At 33.2% G+C, this 19,655-nt stretch overlaps 2 protein-coding genes across 2 annotated transcripts in view; one reads left to right on the top strand and one right to left on the bottom strand.

The window, feature by feature from the left end:
* LOC132741014 (RNA-splicing ligase RtcB homolog) overlaps positions 1–7,995 on the bottom strand; it is a 29,750-nt gene extending 21,755 nt beyond the window's left edge. Inside the window, exon 1 of the mRNA XM_060729093.1 lies at positions 7,923–7,995. The gene's annotated coding sequence lies outside the window, so the exon portion shown is untranslated. The remainder of the gene's footprint in view (positions 1–7,922) is intronic.
* LOC132741063 (uncharacterized) lies at positions 333–3,869 on the top strand. Its single transcript, XM_060729151.1, has 2 exons — positions 333–1,264; positions 1,602–3,869. Exon 2 carries the CDS (start codon positions 1,642–1,644, stop codon positions 3,421–3,423), a length of 1,782 nt encoding a protein of 593 aa, XP_060585134.1. The 5' UTR covers positions 333–1,264; positions 1,602–1,641; the 3' UTR covers positions 3,424–3,869.
* Positions 7,996–19,655: the final 11,660 nt, after the last annotated feature.

Below are 19,655 nucleotides of genomic sequence, written 5' to 3'. Positions count from 1 at the left end.
GTGTAATGATAAGAAATATATATTTCAAGTTTGAAGTAGATACCTTAAAAAGTAAAGAAGTTATAATATTTCTTAAAGAAAATCCTAAGTTCAAAGAGAGATAAATCTGTAAATATTGCTTCAAGAGTTATGAACATTGTCACATAAAATGTAATTGATGATAAGGAATAAGTATTTGAAGTTTGAGGCAGATACCTTTAAATCTAAAAAAGTTATAGTAAAAAATAATATTTTTTAAGCAAAAATTCTAAGTTCAAGGGGAGATAAATCTGAAAATATTGGTGCTAGAGTTATGAACCTTGTCACATAAGATGGGGATGATGATAAGGTACATATATTTGAAGTATGAGCAAATAAAGAAGTAACAGTAAAAAATAGTATTTTTTGAGGAAAATTCTAAGTTCAAGGGGAGATAAATCTGAAAATATTGGTGCTAGAGTTATGAACCTTGTCACATAAGATGAGGATGATGATAAGGTACATATATTTGAAGTATGAGGTTGATCCCTTAACAAATAAAGAAGTAACAGTAAAAAATAGTATTTTTTGAGGAAAATTCTAAGTTCAAGGGGAGATAAATCTGAAAATATTGGTGTTAGAGTTATGAACCTTGTCACATAAGATGTGGTTGATGGTAAGGAACATATATTTGAAGTTTGAAGTTGATACCTTAAGAAATGACAAAGTTATAGTGAAAAATATTTTACTGCACCAAAACTTTAATCTGAAATCTGGACGCGGACGCCGACGCCGGGGCGAGTAGGACAGCTCTCCATATACTTCGTATAGTCGAGCTAAAAATCATTGACCCAGAAAATGTAAATGATAGGCACAACAAAACTTGGTACCGATCATTCATGAACTGCACCAGTAGTTTTTAAAGAGTAGTCTGCTACAATTATGTCAAGGTTATAATTTATACCACTTTCCAATTTTACCTGGGGTCAACCTTTAACATTGTCAGTTACCTATGGTAAATAATTATGTTCTGTTCACACTACATTATCTATATACCTTCATAAATCTTTAACTTTTAATATTAGGATCAGTCTAATATGTTAAAGAATTCCCCCGGAAGAAATATTCAGTGTAAATATGCTTCACAGTAACAGATCTATTTTACCCAAATGTTTTAAGGAGATGGTAAACATAAAAGATTTGCAACATGTAATTAAATAACATTTGATCGTCCCAGTAAAATCGTAAATTTATTGAGATAAGAAATTTTCTTTCGATTTCAAATCAATCAAGTTTTGTTGTCAAGGTAGGTGCTTTTTTTCTTAACATTTATATTCCATTTTTTTCTTAAAGAAACATTATTATATGAATCAATTATTTTTCTTAATTAAGTTGAATACAACTGTTTAAATATTTAAATACTTTTACATCAGATAACAATATATACAATGTACATATATTTGTATTTGACAAGTTTAATCTTGTAAATTTGGATATTAGACTACTCTGAATGGGATCCTTGCAGTTTTTAGAAAATTCATGTCAGAAAATTTAAAAGTTTTATGTCAGAAAATATGACACTATAAAAATCACTCTAAACTAAATATTTAAACATTTCAATCATATTTTTTAAACATTTTCAGCATTAATTTTACTGGTCAATCTAAACCATAGAAGTTCATCATGGGAAATTCAAAAACCAAAGAAAAAACTGGCTGTGGGAATTGCTCTAAGATAAGGAGGGTACTAAATGTTTCCGAGTTACAAATTGGCCAACATATCTGTGAACCTGGGAGGAAAAAATGTACCTACAAGGAAAATAGACACAGTCTGAAAGCTCAATACTTTCATCATGCTATAATTGGTGAAATAAAACACCGTAACGATTACAAAGTTACGCTTGTCCTAATACACTATACTGATGTAACCGGATTGAAGAAGGGGTCAATAAAAATAACAGAGGAGAAAAGAGATCTGAAATATGATGAAATATACATTGTCCAGTATACATATCCAAAATATTCTGCTGAGAAAATAGTACAAAGAGCCAAAAAAGAAACAAAAAGAGAAGTAGAACAGGAGACCTATTACGAACAAGAAGAACACAGATATACCTTTGGGAATTATAATCTTTTTGTAAGCAATTGTGAACATTTTGCAACTTGGTGCGTTCTGGGAAATAAGGAGTCTTTCCAAATTGATCAGAAATGGAGGGTTTATTTGTTTCCTTTTAAGATAAGTTCAGGAGTGGCAGGGATCCTTTCACAGCTTCTCCTAGAAATATTAAGATTTTTTGCTTCTTTTGTATCTGACAAAAATATGTATGGACCTGGTTTTTCAATTTTTGTCATTGGAGCATTTTATTTAGTACTTCTATTTGGCAGATACCGCCACCTTTACAATAAATACTGGAACTACAGAAGGGTATGTCAACATTGTTATGAAGAAAAACAGAGCATCTTAGCAATAAAACTATTTTGGTTCATATTATCTGGAATTTTATTTTATTTTATCACAGATGCCTGTGCGCCACGGTTCCCGGCATGGCCAGTGACAATAATACTACATGTGATATTCACCTTGCTTAGCATTTTTTTCCGTCGGTTATATGGAGAACTAAAATCCCCGTTTCTGCGTTGGTCTACTAGAGTCAAACAATTGTCAGAAATTAAAAGAGGTCACGTCATAACATTTAGACATTTTGGATTTCAACACTTTGCCCTTATCACAAAAATTCACTCAGAAACAAGTGAAATATCCATAGTTCACTATAAAGGATTTTTCAACATCAAACTGACCAGAGACAAAATCTGTTTGTGTAAAAAATCAATTAGGCGACTAAGACTGACAAAACTTTCAACATATAAAACAAACAAAAGAATCTCAAGGATTGAAAGCAGGTTGGGTGAGAGAAAATGGCATTGGCGTTGTAATAGGTCTGACCATGTATGTTATTGGGCATCAATTAAACAGAAACATTGGGAATATTATAAACCAGTACACAGCAACGAGACATTAGATCAAACAGAGGAGGACTATGTTAAAAAGAGTTCACTGGAAGTTGAAACTATTGTTGTCAACCTTAGAACTGAAATCGAAGAAGGTGATGTGATAGAATATTATATCAACAGTAGAAAAAAAGAACATGGAACAGGGATCATTACTGAATTGAAGAATACACATGAAAGCGAAAATGGAAATGATCGCATCTTTACACTTGTTGTGGTTACACAGAAACATAGAATTGCTGAAGAGGCTGAGATCACTGTAGATTTGAACACAGATACTATTAAGGTAAAAAAGTTTCATCCAGTGCACTGTCGTAGCATGCAGGAACGAAAAAAACAGGCGAAAAGGGCTCAAGAAAACAGAGAGCAACACAAAGAATTCAACATCATGAAATTTTGTGTTTTAAGGGAAAAACAAACAAAAGAGCAAAAAGACATTGAAAAGAAAGAAAAGTGATTAACTTTTGATTCATGTGATTAAACCTATTAAAACAAAAGAGCTAGCCTTTACTCAGGAGTTTATGGAGTTCATGAGCTTTTAAATTCACTTGACATGCATAATTTGATAAAACACATCATTTACACTTTTATAATCTGTAACCTGTTCTATTAAGTCTTTGTTAGACTCTGTAAAATTATCATCAGAATATCAGACTTACAAAAGACTAGTTGTGGGTAGTTACAGAGATGCAAATATACAAGAAGTATGTCACCAAAGACCGCATGTACCTACTGTGTGTGAATGTCTCAGAATATGTTGTGTAATCCCAGTAATCAGTGTTGCTTGTGAGTGAGGGTTTTCAACCCAGACTCCAGATTGAGAACCAACCTCAATAATGTAACTGAGAATATCTGAGGATGGGCCATCCCTAAAAAATTTCAATATTGAAAAGGATGTCATAGCCTGAAAAAAAGTAAGAAAAATGTTGAGCAAATTGACTGTTGTTGATGAAATTCAGTGACTGAAGTGTTTGTTAATTTAATGTAAGAACTATATTAAGTATGCTGTACTTGACTACTATGTGCTCATGATATGTGTTGTTGAGATCTAATGATTGTTTCATCATTGTTATATAAAATCTATAAGTGATGCTGTGCTTGATTATAATAATATGGGTATGATGTATTTTGTTGAGGATTCATTGAAATTGTATTTAATAATTTAATTTAATATTTAATATATATGTATCATAGAGATGTTTAAGAACACATTTTCTTCATTTTATATGCCATACATATTTTTAGCTTGATTTGATGAGATGTTACACGGAAGTATCACTTCTCCGTAAATTTCAAAACTTCTCCCTATTTTTCCTGAAGGGAGAAGTGACTTCTCCCTAAATTTTCAGTCCAAGGTAGTCCCTGGTATACAAACAGAAACAAGATTGCATTTGTAAAAAATGCTATGCCACTGCATAAAAACAACACTAAAATAGTAATGTAGGAACACATTTTTTTTGTTTTGACCCAAGGGCTTTAATTTGAATAATCTTGCTAAAGGTTCACTACACAATGTTTACTGCAAAATGTCTCACCTCTAGCCTTTGTCAATCCGAGAAGGTGATTTTTTAAAGTTTTTGCTATATACATGTAAGGAAAACCTATGACCCCGGGGCAGGGCTAGTTTAGACACTAGAGGCAAAATTTGAACAACTTTGGTAGAGTACCTATAGATGATATCATATACCAAATATCAAAGCTCTAAGCCTTGTACCTTCAGACAATAAGATTTTTTAATTTTTTACTATATGTACATAGTGAAAATCAATGACCCCCGGGGATGGGGACAATTTTGACCCCAGGGCTATAATTTGTTCAATCTTGCTAGAGGTTCACTACACAATGTTTCACGCAAAATATCTAACCTCTAGCCTTTGTCAATTTAGAGAAGATGATTTTTTAAGTTTTTACTATATACATATGATGAAAACCTATGACCCCCGGGACAGGGCTAATTTTGACACTAGAGGCAAAAATTGAACAACTTTGGTAGAGTACCTATAGATAATAACACATACCAAATATCAAACCTCTAAGCCTGGTACCTTCAGACAAGAAGGTATTTTAAGTTTTTACTATATGTACATATAGTGAAAATCAATGACCCCCAGGGCGGGGCCGATTTGGACCCCAGGGATATAATTTGAACAATCTTGGTAGAGGTCTACCAGACAATGCCTTATGCAAAATATCTAAGCTCTAGGCCTTTTGGGTCTTTACAAGAAGATTTTTCAAATTTATTCTTATAATTCCTTTTGGTTGCCATGGCAACCAGAATTCTGCATGGAATGAAATTCTTTGAACAACTTTGGAAAGCCTTCACCCAAGGAACAATCCTGCCAAGTTTGGTTGAAATTGGACTAGTGGTTTTTCACAAGAAGATTTTTTAAGTTCACTATATAATCTATATAACACACACACACACACACACACAGGTGAATCGCTATATGCCACCGCATCGCAGATGCTGCGGCGGCATAAAAAACAAAACAAAATCATAAGCATACCAGCTCCTCCTTGTACCATTCTGTTAAGATGTATCAACAGGAATTCATGTGCTGTAACATGTGACAAGTGTCAAAGATTGCATCATATTAAATGTGGAAACACAGGTATGATTTGTTTTAGAAATTAAGTATTATACTTACTTTGGTAAAAAGTAATTGTGAAAATGATTTAATAATTATGCTTTTTTAATATGTTAATTGTTTGTTTCTGACCTACATACATAAACTACATAATACAAAAAAATATTATTTATAAAAAAACATGCTTTGTTTAAGGTTAAAACATACTTTTTTGTATTATTCAGGTATCTCCGAGCAAGACTATGATGCAGTCATATAAGGAAATCTTGACTTTTGTTTCATTTGTGCGATTTGTTGTTTCGAGGACGAGTCTATCATCTATTGATGTAGAACCAATGGCAATCGACGATTGTGAAAATGTGACGTTAAGTAAAAGCCATCTGGACGTGCTAGAAACACTCTGTAACTCAACTGTCTCCATGTTAGAAGTGAGTGATTATGTTGGCGCCGACAACACAGATACATTTCACGTTCCAAGACCAGAGAGAGATATTGAACTTGACTCAGTAGAGAGTGATATTCTGGTACATATGATACAGTTGTGGAGGTACCATCAACCTCAGAAGTGACTTACCAAGTAATATAGAATGGTACAGAAAGAGGGAAGTGGAAATTGGTTACATCAGATGGTTATTCCTAAGTTATTAAAATAGAAAATTCAAGTCTAGCATTGTAGAATGGCAGTGTAGTGTAAGCAGAAAGGACTTAAAAGTGTAGCGCAACTGTTAAGCAAAACAGATATGTTTCAACCATAAAGTGGTGGTCACAGTCATTCATCCAAATGTGGACTGAGCATGTCAGCTCAAGTGAAAAAGAAGGGCTTTTTTATCACCAATATATTCATTTACACTGATTTCAATACTCACAAATTTTCTACATCAAAATCAAAAGCTGTAATTACAAATACTTGTGAAGAACGTGACACTCACAGATTCACTACAATTAAGACGTAAATCAACCAGAAGCCTCCCAGACCTCATGCATATCCCGATAATTATGGTCCTGTATAAAAATGTTGTATATATGTATCTATGTATGTATGGTTGATCCTGCCAGTAGTCATATGCTTGTCTCAAAGATTAAGTCATTTTGGTAATAAAATATGTTTGTTTTCATGATTTTTCTATTCAATAAAAGCTGTTTTTAGTATAATTTTCCAGTTTATCTATATAATTAATGAATGTTAACTAATTTACAATGTGTTATGTAATTTTAGTAATAAAATATGTTTGTTTTCAGTTGTTTATATTCAATAAAAGCTGTTTTTAGTATAAATTTCCAGTTAACATGGAGAAGTCAAAGGCTTTGGCTTGCCCGGCTATAGACTTCATTTGTATATTTAAAAGGAAATCAAATAAAAAAAAATTAAAGAATACATAGAATTCTATACCTATCAATGAAATTTTATGTGTAAGTTCTAGTTGGGCACCGCCATTTTCAAAGTAACTCAAAGATAATAGGCGGGGTATTCCAATAACAAAACAGTCGCAACCTTTCCAATAAATAGTAATCGTAGTGTTCAGAGTGAAAACGGAAGCGGTCATTGGTGCATTAAATACCAAATGACTCCTTTAAAAGGATAAATGAACGCTTTTTTAACCAACTTCACTATTCATAGGCTTTGCCTAATTTCATAATAATTTATTATTAATGTGATTAACGGAGATTAACTGATTTAAAATGTGTTTTGGATTTTTAGTAATAAAACAATATGTTTGTTTTCATGTGTTTTTATTAATTAAAAGCTGTTTTTAGTATTATTTTCAAAATTAAATGATATAATTACTTAACGAATGAAATACAAAATGGAAAAAAAGGATTTCATCAACAGTTTGAAAATAGGCGTGATAAAGACTAAAGTTTGCATTTGAACATTGTGGACAGTGTCAAATTGTTACTTAACTGTGGTGAATAGTTATTAATTTGTGGTGAATCGTTACTGTGGCGAATTGTTACATTACCCTTCCTTGGATTCATATTAAAAGAATAAATTTACACAGTATCAGTTCACAGGCTAAAGCCTAAATCATTGAACTTGATTGAAGGCTTATCTTGTGTTGTTTGGGTTTGTTCATCATAATCTAAGTCTCTTGTAATTTTGTTTTCGGAAAACACTTAATGAAAAAAACAATTACAAAAAAAAATGTGTAGGCAAGTTAACGTAAAGCCAGATCGACTTGGGACCGGAGTGTAGTTGGCGCCTGGTTTGAATGTTTCCTATCCGAAAACTCTTCCTTTTAGCTTCAATAATAAATGGTTTGTACATCTAGGAAAGAAAAAATATTGCCTTGACAACCGGTTATTTTCTTAGCATATGTCCTTTTGTTTAATTTAAAGGACTTGAGCACTAACTGTAAATTCAACTTACCTAAATATTATAGAAAATGTGCTGATAATGCGCAAATGCCGACTGCGGCACCGGTGTTCGTAAGAAAGTAAAAGTCGTAGAAATTACAATCGATACGACTGGGACATTGTATATTCGTATGTAATCATATGTCCCATACGGTGTGTTTTTGGCCACGGTATAGTTAAGTCATGGGAACGAGTAACTATGTCGTGGCCACGAGTTACTAAGTCGTGGGCACGAGATAGTTAAGTCGTGGGAACGAGATACTATGTCGTGGTCACGACACGAGATACTATGTCGTGGCCACGAGTTACTAAGTCGTGGCCACGAGACAATTAAGTCGAGGCCACGAGATACTATGTCGTGGCCACGCCACGAGATACTATGTCGTGGCCACGAGTTACTAAGTCATGGGAACGAGATAATAAAGTCGTGCGCACGAGATAATTAACCAATCAGATTACACTATGATTTTTTTAAACTTAGAAAAAATTCTGTTTAAAGTTTCACATGCAACATTTATCAGTGCATGTTCACTTTAAACTTAATACATGTCTTAGGATCACCTTCTAACGTCCATAAATCAGACATTAATTTTGACTAAGTTATAGCCCTTTCAGGCTGATCAGTTTGTACGTACAATGGCCTGTTAACCTTGTTTATACGATAACTTGAGAAGGAATTAGTCCTGGTTTATTTCATTTGGTAGGGAAAATGATTATACCCATGGACAGTAGATAGCCCATAAGTATGTTTGAGGTCAAGGTAAACATTACACTTCATGTAAAATCCTTGTCAAGGGGCAGGACGTGAAGTGGTTGCACACTTGGTTCAAGCGAGCGAATTGGTTGCAAACTTGACAAAATGGCGAACACGGCGTGATTTTTTGAAACGGGTGAACGAATTTTTGCCAGGCAAGTGGGTTTCTTTGTTATTTTGAAATTCATTAGTATGTCTATTCCATAATGCAATATATATGCCACACTCGGTTAAAGGTTTCAGCATCCTAGATTCTGTTTTGATGAAGTTATTGAAGATATAAACTGATCATGTAGATATTTTAAAATTTGACATGTGACTGTTCGGGTTGGTTTTTCTCCTAATTTATTCGAATTTGTAAGTTTTGAACTGCATTTAACAATAACAAAATATGTTTCTGTCAATGCTGTACAAATGGTTTAGTTCGCAAGTCCGAAGATAACGTTCAATACACAAAAATATCTTGTTCAAGCACATTTTGGTTGCAGACTTATACTTCAAGCATTTTTGGTTGCAAACTTTTGTGTCAATAATGTGGCATGCATATTTTTAGCGAGGAATAACTAATCATTTTTTTTTAAATAATTAGCAATATTAAGGCAATTAAACCCGTTCATCTAATAAGAAATATATATACAAATTGTGCATGCGTGCAGATATATCCTAACACAGGGTCTTTCAAATAGATATAAAACACAATATGCTAAATTGAAGTTCAGTTGTGTTTATCTTCATCATTTTTTCTCCTCGATATACTTCTTTTCTTTTTACAAAGTCTTAGGACTTTTTTTATATCTTGGCATGACTAACTGTAAAGGAAAAGAAGAAAAAAATAGCAACAAACAGCTTTCATTATTGTTATATATCACCCTGTGTTAGGATATATCTGCACGCATGCACAATTTGTATATATATTTCTTATTAGATGAACGGGTATAATTGCCTTAATATTGCTAATTATTTTAAAAAAAATTATTAGTTATTCCTCGCTAAAAATATGCATGCCACATTATTGACACAAAAGTTTGCAACCAAAAATGCTTGAAGTATAAGTCTGCAACCAAAATGTGCTTGAACAAGATATTTTTGTGTATTGAACGTTATCTTCGGACTTGCGAACTAAACCATTTGTACAGCATTGACAGAAACATATTTTGTTATTGTTAAATGCAGTTCAAAACTTACAAATTCGAATAAATTAGGAGAAAAACCGACCAGAACAGTCACATGTCAAATTTCAAAATATCTACATGATCAGTTTATATCTTCAATAACTTCGTCAAAACAGAATCTAGGATGCTGAAACCTTTAACCGAGTGTGGCATATATATTGCATTATGGAATAGACATACTAATGAACTTCAAAATAACAAAGAAACCCACTTGCCTGGCAAAAATTCGTTCACCCGTTTCAAAAAATCACGCCGTGTTCGCCATTTTGTCAAGTTTGCAACCAATTCGCTCGCTTGAACCAAGTGTGCAACCACTTCACGTCCTGCCCCTTGCTTGTATGATGAATGATTAAGAAGGAATAAGCCATGGTTTATATCACCTAAAAGATCATTGCACCTTATCAGTAGATGACATCTAATCATTTTGAGGCAATTGGGTCAAAAATCTATCTATCTATCTCTAGATACTGCCAACCCTCTTACGGGTGTTATAGGCAGGGATTTAGTGCACGTCGGATTGTTAGTAAAAGGTGAAAAGAAAAGTCCAAACATTAGCATGCTTGGAAGGTGAGACTGAAAATGTATTCTAGTCATGGTTAAAATGTTAATAGTGAAACAAGATGATAAGTGATAAAATAGTTTAAAAACACTGGGAGTAAGACTAGTACTGTAAAACCCACCACTGCCTGTTTGAACTGACTCAAGTTGGGCAGGGTGACAATGTTACTAGGAAGTTTATTCCATAGTATAATGCTATGAGGGAAGAAAGAGTATTTATGGTAGTCGGAGGATACCTGTATTTAGCGTAGGGATAAGGGGTGCATATGTCTGGTTAATCTATGTGGGGTTTGAACATATGGTGGGAGATTAATTGCAACTAAGTTATGGTATATTTATAAAACATTATCAGTCTACAGTCCAATCTGCGATGTTCAAGGGATCGCCAGCCCAGTTCTTCCTGCATCGCTGTGAGAGTAGAGTGAGGGGAAGTAATCCATTTTAACCCATCTTATCGCACGTCTCTGGATCTAGTCCGAAATATTTAGCATTTGTAACAGACTCTAGGACTTGGCCATGGAGCATATATTTGTGTTTAATTATGGTTTTATTTTGGTGATATGGATGACTTTGCATTTTGAAGGGTTAAACTCCATGTCCGACTGCTTCTCCCACAGAACCATATTGTCTAGATCATGTTGGACAGTTGGGGGGTCTGAGGAGGAATTGATGGTTAAGTATACAGCAGTGTCGTCTGCAAATAATCTGATTGGGATTTTAGGACAGAAGATGGTAGCTTGTTGATATATAGAAGGAAACAGAGGGCCATAGGACTGAGCCTTGGGGCACTCCAGAGGTAACTGGAACTTCAGATGAGGAGTCACTATCCACAACTACTGTCTGTCTACGGCCAATAAGGAAGGACTGTATCCAGTTTAGAATTTGAGGACAAACACCATGTTCTTGAAGGGTATCTAAGAGTTTAAGATGGTTTACTTTATCGAAAGCTTTAGAGAAGTCAAGTAGTATGAGATCTGTTTGTTTGCCATTTGAAAGAGTTTTCACAAGGTAATCAGTAAGTTCAATGAGCTGTGTCTCACATGATCGTCTTTCTCTGAATCCGTGCTGAAGATCATAGAGTATGTTGTGGGTGGTAAAGTGTGAGGATAGTTGAGAGGCAACTATGTTTAAGGATTCTGTATTTATCTATTTTACAGAGGATGCAAGTAAGAAGAAATTGGGCGATAGTTTGCTGGATCACTTGTATCACCTTTTTTGTAGACAGGGCATACGTTTGCACTGGTCCAGTCATTGGATATATTACCGGTGGTCAGGGATTTTTGGAAGAGAACTGCAACGATGTCAACAATCTCTTCTCTCAGCTCCTTCAGGACAATTGGTGTAATGTTGTCAGGGCGGCAGCTTTGTTGGCATTGAGGTTGGCGAGGAGCTTTAGTACACATGCCCTACTGACTGATGATGATGTCATTTATTTATGGGTACTGACAATACTTTTTGTGGGATCCATGAGTCTCAGTTTTTGTATGCATTGATCTTTAAGTGTGAGTGGTATAATTGGTGACAAAACTGATTGAAATTGTTTGTTAAGAATGTTTGCTTTTTCAGTGTTATTAATTTTGAGAGAACCTGAATTTTGATCTTTTAATGGAGACACACTTTGTGAATCTGGTTTAGAGTTTTTTTATAAGTGTGTATAGTTTTTTGGTACAGACTTTAATTACTTTGTGTGTTAGTTTTATCATCATCATCTGCAAGGTCCAGGATGTTTTCTAAGTAAGACTCATATGATTGTTTAATTCTGGCTTTTATTTGCGATTTATTTTTTTTAAATTTTAGCCATTGATCATGGTCATATTTATTTTTTATTTGTTTTTGGTTTTTTAATATTTTTGTAGAGCTGGTCTCTTTTATGTATTAATTTTTTTAATGGATTTTGTTATCCAGGGCAAAGATGGTTTAGCTGTAATTCTTTTAGTGGGTATGAATTTTGATATGCCATCCTCAAGTGTGTGTTTGAACTGCGCCAAAGTTCTTCAACAGATAATGATTCAGCTTTTTGAAGTATTTCAGATGTTGAGGTTTTAATGAAAGTTTTCAACTCAGTCCAATTTGCCTTTTATACTGGGTCACAATGACGCTAATTGTAAAATCATTTTACCAATCAATAACTTGTATAAATGGCACTTTTACAGGCAGGTGAAGTAGAGGCATCCTTGTACTATAGCACATGTCTAGTTAGTTAGGAAAATTTATATAAATATTGTTATCTGATTGGGTAATTTTTCTTAGTAACTCGTGGCCACGACATAGTATCTCGTTCCCACGACTTAACTATCTCGTGCACACGACTTAATAACTCGTAGCCACGACATTGTATCTCGTTCCCACGACTTTACTATCTTCGTGGCCACGACTTAGTAACTCGTGGCCACGACATAGTATCTTGTGACCACCAGATAATTAAAAATATACACATGTCACCTTTGTACCACCGTAGTCCCAGGTTTAGGATAGATTCTATAATTATAAGAAAACAATTTGTTTCAGACTTCAAGTGCCTTTTTTCAAAACATTGATTTATATCTGGCACGTACCTTTTTTCTATTTTTACATCCCTGCTGTACATTATTGTAGAACGTGTTTACAAAACTTTCAATTTAGTTATAAAATTTATTTACATAAATTTAAATAAGTATTATATTGTTTCCACAATTTCATGGTCGATTTTCGGAAGAAAAATAACACAGAATGTTGCTGTCATTTAACAGGCATGAATATTGTACGTAAACAAAATAATATGTTCTAGAACAAAATATGCCTAACAAAAATACATCAACAAATTATATCAAAGTTGTAAATAAATCTGGAATAAATCATGTTTTCCGATTTATTAATACAAACTGTTTATGATTCACTAAATAAATCATTAATAAATTGAGGATTTACTGGAAAATTAAGCCCCCATTTATTATAGATTTTTTACAAAATTTAGATTTATAAACCATTCATTACCAACATGAATTGTGATATAGTCAATACAATATATTACAAAATCATTACACTTGTATTGTACTTAAATGTATACAATTTGTTTATGATTTATTGGAAATATAACTTTTTTTCCAAATTCATTTAATACAATTTATTACAAATTCATTACACTTTAATTAAGATATAACACACAAGTTATTCATGATTCATAAAAAACAGAGATTTTCTAGGATTTATCCAATACAAATTATCACAAATTCATTGTACAGTAAAAACCCGCTTTTATTGATAAAAACAACTGAACTTTCATGAACTAGAACCTATCGACTGAACAAATCAACTTTTTAAAAATCATTTTTTTAATTTTCATTTTTCTCACTACCGAACTTGTTTGGAACCAGCCACTGGAAAACAAATAGTTTCCGAAATTGGTAAAATGAATAGCTCAAGCTACTGGCAGCAACAGAGAAACATCTGAGAAAGTATACTGTATGAGTTTTTGGCTCCGTCCACTTTCATATATTTATTTTTCATAGTTGTTTTTTTCACAAATATTATATACTAGTATATTTGACTGATATAGCACCATATATTTCATTAGTAAAATTAAATAAAATTTTATACAAATATCTGATAACTAATTATTTAAACTTTAAACAAACAGACTTTCATTCAAATAACTGTTTAAAATCTTATTTCACATACGACTCATAATACAAAACAATGATTTATACCTAGCCAACTAAAGATCTAAACAATTTATGAGACTGCAACAACAAAAATCTTCGAAATATAAAACATAATGTATCAAATTACCAATGATATAATTCATAAATATGAGTACTTCACAAAAAAATGTATGAAAAAAAAAAACAAACATGTTTGTATATTTCCGTAAGAAGGAATGGCGCATGCAGGAAATCATTGCTTAACACAGCAGCATATATATTGTCTCGGAACATTCCATTCTGTTTACGCACATTTTTATGTGTGGTTCTATGTAACAACTCATCATCATCATCATCATCATCATCTTCAGTAATCGCCTCACTCTTCATAGAGCATAATCGCGATGAAACTAAAACTATGTGTACATGCGCAGCAATTGGGTTCCTCTTTACAGTGAAAAGTAGTTTATTTACATCTTCTTAAACTGGTAAAAACTGGCAATGTGTCTAGTTGGCGGTAGTGTGTTTCATCAGCGCCGACTTGAACCCTCCAAGGTTGGTTTCTCAACAACTTGTATGGGTAGGCGATTCCAGAGGATGATGGTGGCCGGAAAGAAGCTGTTCTGGTACACAGATTTCCTACATGTGAGCTTGCTGAGTTGCTGTGGGTTACCTTTCGATGTTCTTGCATTACGTAGCGGGGGATCTGGTGTGACATCTACAAGGTCATGCTTGATCTTGTAGAGCATGGTGACTCTTGCCATGTACCGTCTCCAGTGAGCTTACCATCTCTGTGACACTGCTCTGGTGAGGTTCTTACGCGAATCGGTCACATAATAATAGAAGAAACATAATTTTATCATATTTATTGTGGGTTTAAAAAGAATCATTAGATTGTACTTTAGAAAGTTGTATTGCACATAATACTCGAAAGAGGGTGTTGCAGTATAAATAGATAGATATATTTCATATGCATAACTTTATTAAGTGAAATATGTACTACATGTATTAGTCCCATATTTCTTTTTTCTATCAATATCCAGTGAGTGATGTACATTGTACATTCTATATAGCATCATCAACATATCGCTGTTAAAACCGTATAATAATTTTCCGACAAATAATTATTAATATAACGAGAATCATTAAAGTATAAATGATGTCAAAAAGAAATAAATTTGTTTTTAATCGGTAATTAATATTTTCTTTTTAAGATGATTCGTTTTTCAATTGAGCTTCAGAGCAAATATTTATTTTCTCCCAGACATAGTAATTCCATATACCAGAGGCTTCAACTGATTTGTATTTTTACTTTCAAAGGACTGTAAATATACTTGTTTCACATAGCAAGTATAAAAAATCAGGAAGTTGAGAAATAACATCAACAAATGTGCATCATTTTTTGTAGTTTTGATGCAGCAAACGGATATATTTAGCAGCAGGTGAAACGAAAATTGGCTTAAAGTGCGTATGGAAAATAACGAAAATATAAAAAAAGTCTAGACTTAATATTACCGTTTAAGCCAATTAAATGGAAAAATGTAAAATGCGTGGAATTTAATTGATAGGAAGAAAATTATTTGGATATTAAACGCCTTATTCTTTCCACTTGCCATGTTAAGAATTGATATTATTTATGATTCTTAAATAAGCAATTAAAGTAATGAAAAGATAAACCAAATTTGAAAATATATATAGCTCTGTTTTCTCCCTCAAATTTGACGTCTTTGTAAAGGTTTGTCATTACTTATAGTTAAGTTATATCAAAATTCAAGCAAGTATCTTTTACAAAAAAATGAAAATTACATATGGCGCAGATGGTGTATTAGTAAAGATTAAATTTATTGTTGCTAAGTAAATTAATTAAGTTTAAGCACTTCACCAATTTTAAAACGTGCTTTCGAAACTTAATATAATATGTCTGAATGTATTTTTGTAATTAAACTTCAGAAATTGCCTGTAATGGTATTATGATAAAGATCTTTATACTGGTAAAATCCAACCTGCATGGTTACACGAAGAATTCCAATTATTAGTTACTTGCCAATATTGCTGACAATACCGATTTTCTAAGATGACGCATTGGTATGGAGCTGTTTATTGGTCGAGTGGTATTTTAATTTTATTGACCAAGTTATTTTACAATAAATTTATTAATGATTAAATAAGATACTTGAGTAAGATACTTGAGTAAGAATAGTCCACCTCAAATGCATATGTTAAACTATTTGTTTTAAAATGATGTGCGTTTTTTTTTTAATTCCATACGTATTACAAACCATCATTAATTATGCCTTATTAATTAACTTATGCTTTAACTGAAAATATGGTATGTTCTTATTATTTACATTTACGTTAATAAACATTCCTGCTGAAATTGAACAGACTACTAGCTCTACTCAAACCTATATGAGCCGCGTCACGACAAAACCAACGACCAGCATGGATCCATACCAGCATGCGCCTTTACGCAGTCTGATCAGGGTCCATGCTGTTCGCTAGCAGTTTCTCTACTAGCAATAGGGCTTGTAAAATCCTGAACAGATTGCGCGGATGCGCAGGCTGGTCTGGATCCATGCTGGTCGCAAACCCATTACGTTGGTTTTGTCATGACGCGGCTCATATGTTAGTTTTGGACTGTTAATAAATCTCTTAGAAAAACTAAATCTGTAGAAAATTTGGAATCGTTAAAAAACTAAACGTCGAATATACAAAAAAGCTAAAAGAAAAGCACGGTCTGGGTTTAATGGAAAACAGAAAAAAACTACAAAATTTAGCCAAGCACCAGCCTCAAAGGTTTTAGCAAGAAATACAAAACATTAAAAACAAAAAATCGAGAGCTGGAGATATTTCTAAAGAGCATTTTTTCCAATCTTTTTAAAACATTATTTGAGGATGAATTTAACCAGAAAAGCTTAGCTGAAAATGTTATTGATCAACTTGATAAAGAATTAAGTATTGATGAGATAAACTTAGCCATTTCTTGTTTGAAAGTTCAACAAAGCATGGTTCAAATAGCGCATTGAATTGTTCAATTGTTGATAATATTTTTTCTCCATATGTTAACAGATTTCCTAAAACATAAAAATACCAATCTCTTTTAGAAAACAACAACAACAACCGGTTGTAATTTGATTTTCGGAAAGGTGAACTACTCGATTTTTCTAGAGTTTACCGACTCGCCGAGAAGTTGGAGACAGAGCATAATCGTCATTGCATGTACATCAGCACTTTTTTAAAGGTTCATTTCATTTGTGGTAAATATGTTCTAAGATTATATGGCTTAGTATTTATAAACGGCTGTAAGCATATATTAGAAACGACCGTTTATATTCGGCCATATAACATGTCAGACATCTTTAAAATTAATAACTAATTTATATCACGGTAGCATTGCTTTATTTGAAGAAAAACTTCATAAATCGATTATAGCTAAGTATATAGGTTATATGAATGTCACAATTATCCGGTAAAATCATTATTATATGATCTTAAAATAGCTGCAATCTCATTGGTCAAAACATTAGTGAACTGAACTATTTATGAAATCATATTCACTGGTTGAAGCACCATATTCACTGCCTTAATTGGATTTTCCCAATTTAAAAATAGATTGAGACTCATATTCCGTTAACTATTAATTACGCATTAATTAAAAATAATTATTGCGTCGCCGCGGTCAATATGTCATTTGCCGGTGAATATCACAGCATATTCAATGGTTTACTAATCAATGATTGTATAATGATACGCACATGACGTGTTATTAATAAATTTTTGATACTACACGATTTTATATGGCTCTATATAAACGGGCCTAGCGGCTCGGGCTATATTGCAAACGACCGTTTATATCCTAACACAGGGTGATATATAACAATATATGCTAAATTGAAGTTCAGTTGTATTTATCTTCATCATTTTTTCTCCTCGATATACTTCTTTTCTTTTTACAAAGTCTTAGGACTTTTTTTATACCTTAGCATGACTAACTGTAAAGGAAAAGAAAAAGAAAATAGCAACAAACAGCTTTCATTATTGTTATATATCACCCTGTGTTAGGATATATCTGCACGCATGCACAATTTGTATATATATTTCTTATTAGATGAACGGGTATAATTGCCTTAATATTGCTTATAATTTAAAAAAAAATGATTAGTTATTCCTCGCTAAAAATATGCATGCCACATTATTGACACAAAAGTTTGCAACCAAAAATGCTTGAAGTATAAGTCTGCAACCAAAATGTGCTTGAACAAGATATTTTTGTGTATTGAACGTTATCTTCGGACTTGCGAACTAAACCATTTGTACAGCATTGACAGAAACATATTTTGTTATTGTTAAATGCAGTTCAAAACTTACAAATTCGGATAAATTAGGAGAAAAACCAACCCGAACAGTCACATGTCAAATTTTAAAATATCTACATGATCAGTTTATATCTTCAATAACTTCATCAAAACAGAATCTAGGATGCTGAAACCTTTAACCGAGTGTGGCATATATATTGCATTATGGAATAGACATACTTATGAATTTCAAAATAACAAAGAAACCCACTTGCCTGGCAAAAATTCGTTCACCCGTTTCAAAAAATCACGCCGTGTTCGCCATTTTGTCAAGTTTGCAACCAATTCGCTCGCTTGAACCAAGTGTGCAACCACTTCACGTCCTGCCCCTTGCTTGTATGATGAATGATTAAGAAGGAATAAGCCATGGTTTATATCACCTAAAAGATCATTGCACCTTATCAGTAGATGACATCTAATCATTTTGAGGCAATTGGGTCAAAAATCTATCTATCTATCTCTAGATACTGCCAACCCCTCTTACGGGTGTTATAGGCAGGGATTTAGTGCACGTCGGATTGTTAGTAAAAGGTGAAAAGAAAAGTCCAAACATTAGCATGCTTGGAAGGTGAGACTGAAAATGTATTCTAGTCATGGTTAAAATGTTAATAGTGAAACAAGATGATAAGTGATAAAATAGTTTAAAAACACTGGGAGTAAGACTAGTACTGTAAACCCACCACTGCCTGTTTGAACTGACTCAAGTTGGGCAGGGTGACAATGTTACTAGGAAGTTTATTCCATAGTATAATGCTATGAGGGAAGAAAGAGTATTTATGGTAGTCGGAGGATACCTGTATTTAGCGTAGGGATAAGGGGTGCATATGTCTGGTTAATCTATGTGGGGTTTGAACATATGGTGGGAGATTAATTGCAACTAAGTTATGGTATATTTTATAAAACATTATCAGTCTACAGTCCAATCTGCGATGTTCAAGGGATCGCCAGCCCAGTTCTTCCTGCATGGCTGTGAGAGTAGAGTGAGGGGAGTAATCCATTTTAACCCATCTTATCGCACGTCTCTGGATCTAGTCCGAAATATTTAGCATTTGTAACAGACTCTAGGACTTGGCCATGGAGCATATATTTGTGTTTAATTATGGTTTTATTTTGGTGATATGGATGACTTTGCATTTTGAAGGGTTAAACTCCATGTCCGACTGCTTCTCCCACAGAACCATATTGTCTAGATCATGTTGGACAGTTGGGGGGTCTGAGGAGGAATTGATGGTTAAGTATACAGCAGTGTCGTCTGCAAATAATCTGATTGGGATTTTAGGACAGAAG

This window comes from Ruditapes philippinarum, unplaced genomic scaffold, assembly GCF_026571515.1.
Source record: "Ruditapes philippinarum isolate M1 unplaced genomic scaffold, ASM2657151v2 ctg3252_1_1_1_1, whole genome shotgun sequence".
NCBI lineage: Eukaryota > Metazoa > Mollusca > Bivalvia > Venerida > Veneridae > Ruditapes > Ruditapes philippinarum.
This window is presented reverse-complemented; position numbering and strand designations above follow the sequence as displayed.

Bases quoted from the DNA above. Each gene is read 5' to 3' on its own strand.
- LOC132741063 (XM_060729151.1), top strand. From the start codon at position 1,642: ATGGGAAATTCAAAAACCAAAGAAAAAACTGGCTGTGGGAATTGCTCT.